The sequence below is a fragment of the Macrobrachium nipponense genome, chromosome 17, assembly GCF_015104395.2.
Source record: "Macrobrachium nipponense isolate FS-2020 chromosome 17, ASM1510439v2, whole genome shotgun sequence".
NCBI classification, from domain to species: Eukaryota; Metazoa; Arthropoda; class Malacostraca; order Decapoda; family Palaemonidae; genus Macrobrachium; species Macrobrachium nipponense.
This window is the reverse complement of record NC_087210.1, coordinates 71,252,257-71,263,054: the sequence shown is the minus strand read 5'-3', so window position 1 is coordinate 71,263,054 and position 10,798 is coordinate 71,252,257. Positions and strand designations below refer to the sequence as shown.

The 10,798-nt window shown below is 34.3% G+C and overlaps 1 protein-coding gene across 1 annotated transcript in view; it reads left to right on the top strand.

Moving 5' to 3' along the window:
* Positions 1-7,821: 7,821 nt before the first annotated feature.
* LOC135195947 (loricrin-like) overlaps positions 7,822-10,798 on the top strand; it is a 4,750-nt gene continuing 1,773 nt past the window's right edge. The window contains exon 1 of the mRNA XM_064222450.1: positions 7,822-7,882. Within this exon, the coding sequence (XP_064078520.1) occupies positions 7,822-7,882 (61 nt within the window). The remainder of the gene's footprint in view (positions 7,883-10,798) is intronic.

Sequence of the window (10,798 nt, the reverse complement as noted above, 5' to 3'; positions counted from 1 at the left end):
TGTCCATTTCTTGAATACGCCAATGTAGCCCATCCCAACATTAAGTTCACGATCGATTACGAAGAAAACAATAAACTTGCATTTTTGGATATACTTGTGTCCCGTAACGAGCAGGGCTTCTGTACTTCTATTTTTTGAAAACAAACCTTTACTGGCTTAGGTACAACTTTTTATAGCAGTTGTCTTTTAATTTCAAACAAACTCCTTAAGTACTCTCTTCCACAGGCTATACTTTATCCTCCACTTGGTCTGGTTTCCACCAAGAAATCTCATTTCTCCAAAATTATTTTTTTAGAAAATTGCTTACCCATCCAGCTTTTTTTTAAACAATTGTATAATTTTCTTAATCGTAAGTTTGTTCCTGTTTTTAATATTCCTACTGTACCCAAGTTGGCATTTTACTTCAGTATTCCTTTTATTCATGATAAATCCTTTTATGCTCAGTTAAATGACCTTATTCACCTACACCTTCCGGCAGTTAAGAGTAAGTTATACCAAAGAACCCGTTAACCATTGCTTCGCTTTTTAAACATAAAGACAGACGAAGCTCCTTAATGACTTCCAATGTCGTTTATTTATATACTTGCCCCAAATGTAAGGTGGGGAAATATGTGGGGGCTTTTAGTCGCCTACTAAAAGTCAGAATTGATTGTCATCAGGGAGTTAGTTACAGAAAAATAGACAATAATTAACTATCCTGAATTTTCTTAATACGCGATCATGCCAAAAAAATGTAAACAAGATATTGAATATAAACATTTTAAAATTCTCTCTAGAGCCACCTCACCTCATCAATTAGCAATAGCCGAATCGTTATATTAAGAAGCTCGTTCCTCCTTTAAACAATCAAACTACCTCCACACACTGGTACCTGTCTTGAGTGTGCCCCTGTCTCTGTTTTTTATGTCATTAGGTCCTTGGTTCCCGTCCTGAAAGGTAGCGGTCTATTTTCTTTTCTTTCATTCTGTCTGTTGCATTTTAGTTTTTTTTTTTTTTTTTTTTAATCTTTGTTTAAAGTGTAAATATTTTTTTAATTGTAAATTTCTCAATTCTTAAGTCTTTTATATATCATAATTACGTTTTTCAGCTTTGAAAATGAGGCTGTGTCCTCGAAACGTCAGCTTGTTTAATAAATGGACAATTACTAGTACTTGATGTCTCCTTCAGCTCCTTGTTGTATATATATATATATATATATATATATATATATATATATATATATATATATATATATATATATATATATATATGTATATATATATATATATATGTATATATATGTATATATATATATATATATGTATATATATGTATATATATATATATATGTATATATGTATATATATATATATATTATGTATATATGTATATATAGTATATATATATATATATATATATATATAGGTATATATATATATAGTATATATATATGTATATATATCATATATATATATATATATATATATATATATGATGTATGTATATATATATATATGTGTATATATATATTATATATTATATATATATATATATATAGGTATATATAGGTATATATATATATATCATATATATTATATATATATAGATATATTAGATATATGAATATATATATATGAATATATATATATATATAACTCGATACATTACTAACGAGAAAGAATAGTAAATGAGACTCCATAATTCGTACCAATGATTAACAAAATCAGATGCATTATAAAGAATTGATAAAATTTAATTAAACCAAAGGGAAAATATGGCGACCCCATAACTCGAAGTGAAAACTCAAATCGGCGCCAATATAAAAAAAAAAAAAAAAAAAAAAAAAAAGTTTTCCATACATAGTGTAATGAAGGCTACCGAAAATATATCTATCGATTCGGTGGTCTCCCGTACAATGCTGTATGGGCGGCGGCCCATGAAATTTTAACGACAGCCCCAAGTGGTGGCCTGGCCTATATCGATGCCAGACACACGATTATGATTAGATTTAACCTTAAATAAATAAAAAAACTACTGAGGCTAGAGGGTCGCAATTTGTTATGTCTTATGATTGGATTATGGATGATCAACATAACAACTTGCAGCCCTCTGGCCTCGAAAATTAAAAGGGAAAAAGAGAAGTTACTGTATGTATACACGTTGAAACTTTGCCTCAGGTCAGTCCTCCCCAACACCCGCCGCGCTAGTCGACGACGCGCCAGTCAGTTCAACATGCTGAAATGACGACGGGACAGGACTGGCATCAATAGCCCCCATACACGATAAAGACTGACCGGTTCGCCGCTCGCACCAGTCGCTATGAAATCAGCGCGCCAGTCGCGTACGTGTCAAAGACAATACACGAAAGATGGGAAGCTCAAGCCACAGCCGCATCGGCCGCATACAATTTAGTTCCTGGCATGAAATGAAGATGGCGGTAGCATTTCACCTGCCTACATCGTCTGTTTGTTTACTTTTTCACAAAGCGGGCATTCAATTTCAATCATGAGTGGGCGTAGCCATCATCACCCGTGTGTGGTTTGCAATAGGACGAAAATGATTTTCCCCATCTGATTTTTCATGCTTTTCCTCAGAATAAAGAAAGGTAATAAAATCATTACATCTGTTACAAAGTACATGATGACTTTTAGAGAAAATGAAGAAATAAAATAGACCAAAGCAAAATTGAACGTCGGTGCAGTGTTATTCCGAATAAATATTGGAAAATATTTATAATACGGTGGACGCCTCTAAGCGGAAAGAAAATATATTTACATGTGATTTTCGACTAGAAAAAAATATTTGCCATTTGAAACCCCAACAACCAACCTAACCTTCCTGGTAATGTACATCAGTAGCCTAATCATGTCAACAGTAAACCTAACCATATCAGCGGTACCATAACCATGCCAACAGTTACCTAACCATGTCAACAGTAATTTGCAATGGAAATGAAGCTATCTTGCAAAACATATCAAAATCAACTGAAAAAACTATATTTTCTTGTCATTCTTGTCAATTGTATTTCAAATAAATACCTTAAAGTTATATTTGCATATCTTGAAAATCTCTAGAAATATGAAATAAACATACCAATTCCTATCACTGTCATACAATTCGTGAATATTGGGTTGGGTCTCCATGCCTTTCCAGATAGGCTTCTCACAGCAACTTTGATATACTGTATGATACTGTATTTATGTTATATTCTCAGCAGCTTACCATTGGGTTGTAGTTATAAATGTTTACCTTAATTTTTCATTAATAAGCAACTATTTAGCGAACCAAAGTTGTTCCATCAGGAAGGATGTATCTTGTGGGAGCATTCATATGGGAGAGCATAAGTAGGTTAGTAAGTTAGAGTGACTTACTTTAATTTCAAGTTCACTAACCTTTTAATCTATGATTGAATTTTCTATAATGTATGGATAAAAGCATTCAAAATGAAAAAGAAAATTACATGCAAACCAGCATATCTGCTCCCACAAGATCCATTCTTACCGTTTCATCTAAGTTTCTGCTTATATGCTCATAATTGTTCAATTTTTTTAATGAAATCTTGTAATTGGTACCAACACCCCACATAGTAGTCCAAAGTAAATTTACCATTTGGCAGGCAAAGTACGCAGTAATACAGTAGTAATAAATTGGCAAAACAAGTTGTGAAAACCTATGATATTTGCTTGTACTGTACATGATGCAAAAAAGAAACATGGTTCAAGTCAATTAGAATAATTGTTTTCAAAATGTTTTTTTAGGAATGTGCATGCTTCTTGCAGAAATGGCATTTTACTAGAAATACCAGGCAGAAGTGTTGTTTACATTACCTTCATAAAAGGGTGCCAATTGAATATGCATTTTTGAGAACTCCCACAATTGGGCTATGAGATTTTAATAAATTGTTATAAATAGGTTTGTTTCCTATTTGATTTGTGATTTCAATTTTTATTTGCTTTTTATGGAAATTAAGTTAAACCTAGATTTTTGCTTATACAGTATTCTGTAAAATACAGCATTGCATTTGTTATAAGAGGGTACCTTACTTTTACTACTTTGTTGTTGTACTTTTTTTAGTTTTATTAACAAATATTGCTTAACTTTTGCCTAATCAGCATGCAAGTTAAGTCTGCTTTTTCATTTTGATTTCATATTATTGGTTTTTGTTTTTTTTTTATCATCCCATGCTTTGTTTGCTATTTAAATTCTGATATATGCATGTTTTTGTTTTGCATGACTTGTATGACTATTGCATGCAAATGAAGCATGTGCCATTTCTTTTACTTTGTTTATGTTCTTTGCAAGAACATTTGTGTACAGTTGCTTATTGGTATGTACAGTATACAATCAATAAGCACAAGCCCAAAAAAACCCAAAAAAAGGAAAATATTACTGTATACTATATTGGTGAAATAATAAGATAATATGAGAATAAGTTTGTTTTCATTCTAACTGCCCTCTCAATTTTAGATAAAGATACTTAGCAATTAAATGTTACATTAACTGAAGGATTTTATTTAATGATTCAGAAATGCCTAATATATAAGTCATAAGCTATGATAGAGCCCTATAACATGTTAACAAGCAATATTAATCGATTTAGTATTCAATAATTTATAAAGAGAAGTTTATTGGAGCATAAGAATAAATTTTAACATTTAAAAAATGCCGCGCTAACGCCCACAGCCGAAGTTTTAGTTGAGGGCATAATCAATAGATGGCGCGCATCCTGACGGGTTGGATGACGTTTTTTTTAATGGTATAAATAGATCAGTTTCCCATCTTTCGTTTATTGTCTTTGCGTACGTGTATGGCCGCCTTTATTACATTTACCACGAAAGTTATCCTTCAAGTTCAACCTATTTCAGCCTGGCGCTTCCTTATGAAACTTATTTTCCCTGAAGTTTTCTATGAACCTCAGCTTCATTTTTTCCTCTTTTCTTCAAGGTTTCTTCGATATCTCGCTTAATTCTTATCTTTATTTCCTTTTTCAAAGCGATTTAGCATATTTTCTCATTTTATTAATTTCTTTTATATGGTCTGGGCAGACAAGTAACTTCTTGGAAGTTACTTGTCTACTTAAATTACACGAGAACATTTTAGCCAGTTTTCTATGGGTAGATCTTTATAAGTTGCGTATAAGTCTACTTTTGGGTTTATACAGTTACTTGCAAACAATATAGTCGTGGTCTTATATGGAAACTTTGTGGCAGTAACATTTCTGATAATGATAATACTTACTAACATTAAACAGAGTTGTTTTAGTAGGCTCCAAAATCTTGAAAAAACATCGAACTATTTCCGCTATTCATAAAGCATTTTCACATTTCCTATCCAGGAACGTTTTTTCATTGACAATTTTTTAACTACAGTCAATTAATATCCAATTCTATATATAATTCAGGCTAGATATATACATGCTACGAGGTCATTAGCAGCTGGGTTAAGCTGGTCCTATTTACTTTGTACTACATGTAACTGCACCAACTAAGGGGTGACTGGAGTAAAACATGTCTTATTAGACCAAACTAAATCTTACGGTATTTAGTTAAATCTTCATCTTCACCTGGTCCATATATATATATATATATATATATATATATATATATATATATATATATATATATATATATATGTGTGTGTGTGTGTGTGTGTGTGTGTGTGTGTGTGTGTGTGTGTGTGTGTGTGTGTGTGTTGAAATTCGTAAAATTGCTCGAAAACAAAATTGCTCGAAAATTGTTACTCGAATTCTCAATTGCTCGAAAGACCGATTTCTCGAAAGCCGAACTATCAACTGCGCGAAAGCCAATAAACATTACTAAGTATCATTATCTTACCCATTAAACCATTTTCTAAATCGTTATCTGAACTTTTGTTTATTTCATTAGTTTTCCCTTGTTTTATTCCCATAACTTTCGTTAGTAAACTCCGAACCATAAAGATGGATTTAAGTTTTGTACTAAGCGAAAAAGGAAAGAAGAAATTGTGTTTAGATGGCTACTTATATATAAAGGATAAATCAGTGAGCAATAAAATATATTGGAAATGTGAAATGTCCAAAAAAAGGAAATGCTCTGCTCGTGTCATTACTGTAGATGATAACATTAAGAAACAGAAAGTGGAAATCATAATCATGCAGGAGATGCTATAGTGGAATTGAAGCTGCTATAGTAATGGAGAAGTGAAAAACATGCGGCGAATAGTAGAGATACACCCCAATATATTGTATCATGTTCTCAGCAGATGTAAGTTGTGCTGCAGCTGTAAAGCTCCCTACAGTAGAAAATATGAAAAGAACCATCCGAAATACACGTGCAACAAAAATTGTTGGACAAGCTTTGCCTAAGAGTTCTCTCGATCTGGATATCCCTGAAGAGTTTTACAACTACAAACAAAGGGGAATCATTTCTTATCTATGACTCGGGCCAACGAATGCTCGGATATTGATTTTTGCAACAAAAAAGAATCTCGACATCTTAGTTCAATCGGAGCACTGGTATGCTGACGGAACCTTTCCCTCGATTTTTGGTCAACTCCATACAATACATGATGTGAAATAGGGTATAATTATGCCTCTTGTATACGCACTGTTACCTAACAAAACTGAAGAAACCTATAAGAAGTTCCTTGTGGCTTTAAAAGAAAAAATTCCTACATTCCAGCCTTTGACTATAATGATCGATTTTGAACTGGCGATGGTTAAGGCAATTGAGCAAGAATTTCCAAGATCTAAAATTCGTGGGTGCTTCTTTCGAGCAATTGATAGTTCGGCTTTCGAGCAATCTGTCTTTTCGAGCAATTGAGAGTTCGAGTGTGTGTGTGTGTGTGTATGTGTGTGTGTGTGTAGACGAAGAAAACGAGGATGATTAAGAAAATATGAAGGTTTTCACATCACTACCCATTCAAATGAAATCTTTACCAAAGACTGATTTGTCATTAAGGACTAGGTGAGTGCAGGTTTAACTAAATACCGTAAGATTTAGTTTGGTCTAAAAAGACATTTTACTCCAGTCACCCCTTAGTTGGTGAAGTTACATGTAGTATAAAGTAAATGGGACCAACTTAACCCAGCTGCTATTGACCTCGTAGCATGTATATATCTAGCCCTGAATTACAGATAGAATTGGAAATTAATTGGCTGTAGTTAAAAAGAATTATCAATGAAAAGATGTAGGATAAGGAAGTGTGAAAATGCTTTTATGAATAGCAGAAATATTTCGACGCTTTTCAAGATTTTGAGCTGCTAAAACAAACCTGTTTAATGTTTGTAAGTATTGCATTATTAAAAATGTTACTGACAGAGTTTCCTATGCCCAATCTATAATAATTGTTTCTTATGTTGATCGTTGGGCAGACACTAAAAAACAAGAACACAAACAAGGAACAAATAAACACACACACTCACACATGTGTATATTACATATACGTATATATATATATATATATATATATATATATATATATATATATATATGTGTGTGTGTGTGTGTGTGTGTGTGTGTGTGTGTGCGTGTGTGTGTGTGTGAGATTGTAATTGCCACAATGCCCTCTTAACTCTCAAATTCTTTGGTCCTTTTTTGGATACACTTGTAACTACAAGCATTGAACGCGCCTCGGTGGCGTGGTTGGTATGATGTTTGCGTTACCACCTCGGTGGTCGCGGGTTTCGATTCTCGGCCATTCCATTGAGGAGTGAGATATGTGTATTTCTAATGATAGAAGCACTCTCGAAGTGGTTCGGAAGTCACGTAAAGCCGTTAGTCCCGTTGCTTAATAACCACTGGTTTCCATGCAACGTAAAACACCATACAAACAAAAAAAGCCTTGATCGGGCAAAACGACATCATGATATCTTCAAATTTCTTTGAAGTTGGAGCTCAAGGCTTTGTAGTTACAAACGTATCCGGTAAGAGGGCATTATGGCTATTACAATTTCACACACACACACACTCATATATATATATATATATATAATATATATATATATATATATTCATATATTATATGTGTACACATGTGTGGGTGTGTATGTTTATTTCCTTGTTTATGTTCTTGCTTTTTATAGTGTTCTGCCCAACAATCATATAAGAACATTTATCATAAATTGGGCATAGGATCCAATAAGTGAAGCCCAGTCTGTGAGCACTACCTACACCAAGATGGCGGCGGGCCGGGATGACTCACTGTAGTGGCTCAATGTAGTGGGCGAGCGCTTTCTGCACTATAGCCAGCCAAGCTAAAGTCAGAAATCACCTAATAAAGATAATAAGTTTTTAGAGTCAGTTAGACATTACTGTCAGCCTCATTTTATCTTTTCTTTTGTGTTTTATAATGATTTGGATAACATTTTTCATTTATTTCCACTGCATTTTCCATATTTATGATTTTATTACCTAAACGTTTAGTTCTTCTTGAAAATAGCTTATTATCTTATTTCATAAGCTCATCTTTAATCAAATGAGCCCAATTTTATGTAATAATTTTGTTTTTTAATAGAATTGAATATTTGTATCAAGTAACAATTTGACTACACTTTTTGCTGAAAAAAAAGAACACACTGGTAAAATGACGTTAATATGGAACATAGGTACCGTACCTCTTTTTAATCCGTCAACAGTTTGTCCTTAGTCTAGCGACTATTGCGTTTTTATCCTACACCAAGATGGCGGCGATGACTTCACCTCACACAATGCTTATTAAATGGCTGTGCCTAATCTATTGTTCTTATGTGATCGTTGGTTCTGTCGTATGACTGATTTTCGTCTTTAGAACAGTTAACAACTACCATTAAAAGTGTAAAAACAGCGTTCTAAACTGCTCTCTCTCTCTCTCTCTCTCTCTCTCTCTCTCTCTCCAATTAACAGAGCGTCCGAATCAGCTTTAATATTCCAGTTTCCATGTGAAGAAATAAGTCTTATCTTCGCCAGAGCACCACAGTATATCGAGTTCTTTTAAAAGTAATCCTTGCACGAGTTACCTTTACGTCATCTTCCTATATAAAAGGGCCAAGACGGAGTCAAATAGAGCGAAGTCATCTTTGTCAACAGATTCTTTATTCCCAGTGGCGCCATCAACTTTGGGTGATGAGACGGAGAACTTCACTATTCTTTGTCTTATCTTCTAGTTCAGTTCTTCGTGACGGACATCCCTTCCCTCTGTTTGTTTGTGATTCATTCGTCTGATCATTCATACCGTTCGCTCCAGTTCTCATCCCTCTCCAAGCATTCTCCTCTCTCTCTCTCTCTCTCTCGTCCCATCTCTCTCTCTTCTCTCTCTCTCTTCCTTACGAAGGTTTTCCCGGAGCGAAAGGGAGTTTTCCCAGAATACTAGCTTTGTTTGGTACTTTGAATGTTTGCAGCCTGGCCAAATGGGGAAGCAAGCGTCAGTTCCGTCAATGAATAGGACGTTAATTGCAATATTCTGCTTATCTACGTACGTAGTAAAATATTACGTTGACGAGGCTTCACTCTCTATACTGAAATGTCGTAATAAACGAAAAGAATCAGGACTCATTTTTTTAAAAAAAAATATCATTTAACACCCACTGATTATGGATAAACAAGCGTTACTCGTAGCACTAGCAACAACACCAGAAACAACAGACATCATCATCACCGTCAACAACAACAAGAATAACGAGCAACCAAAACAGTAGCAATAATAATGATTGATTTATATTTCTCAGATTTCATACAATTTTTTTTTGCAATACCTCCTTCGATAAATGATTTTTTTTCTGCGAAAAAAAAAAACACTGATCAAGAAACGTATTGAGTTTAACCCACATTTTTAATTTTAAGTTTATCCAGTGGTAAAGTACAGCAAATGTCTCTCATTGGTTTGCATATGGGAAGGAAGGCATTCGGGCTATAGTAGATTCACATCAACCGCGCATTTGATGTCTAGGCCCGGTCCCTTACACGCTCCTGACTGGATGTTGATAAGCCAATCACAGGCTGGAAGCTCTGTCTCTCTCTCGAGAGTTCACATAGGCATCATGTATGCTTCACCTCTCCTGAGGTATACATTTGAAAGACGTATCCCCTCAGGAGAGGTGGAACATACAGCTCGCCTATGTGAACTCTCTCGAGAGACTGAGAGTTTCTAGCTCTGTGATTGGCTTATCAACACCCAATCAGGATCGTCGTAAGGGACTGGCCTAGACATCGGATGCATGGTTGATGTGAATCTACTATAGTTAGTACTTACGTTGTTTACATTAACATAAAGAATAAACTCAGAGGAGCTGCTAGTTTGCAGTCTTAGCAATGGCTGCTCTTCAAATTCCTCTAGATGGCATGGTGTCAAAGAAGTCATCGGGTTCAAGTTAAGTGCATTTAGTGTGAACGGCCGTATAAACTTGTGATAATACTATTTCAGCATCGCCTCCAACACTGAGTACGCACTGGGCCTCGGTTAATAGCATACATTTGTTCAAATTCAAATAAAGCCGTCAGTCCACAATAGACAGGAAATGAAGCACAGAATTGTAAGGAACGAAATGTGAATTTTAAAGACACAAGTTTGTTCAAAATTATGTTTACAGGCGGCAATTAAACGAATGGACTAATTTCTTTGGGAAGGCTGCAAGCAGCATCACGTTACCTTTATCAGCAACGTTATTATAAAACAGAAGAAAAACATTTCCAGCTTGAGCATTGATTTATAATTTCTGATAAAATTCCATGCAGAAGAAACTCTGATGGTCAGTGAATGGTCAAGTCTTACTTGCAAAGATAAAATTAAAACCACTGTAAGCAACAATATTATTTTTCTGCTTTACTTACAATCGATTCGTATAACTCGGACACGCAACGAAACA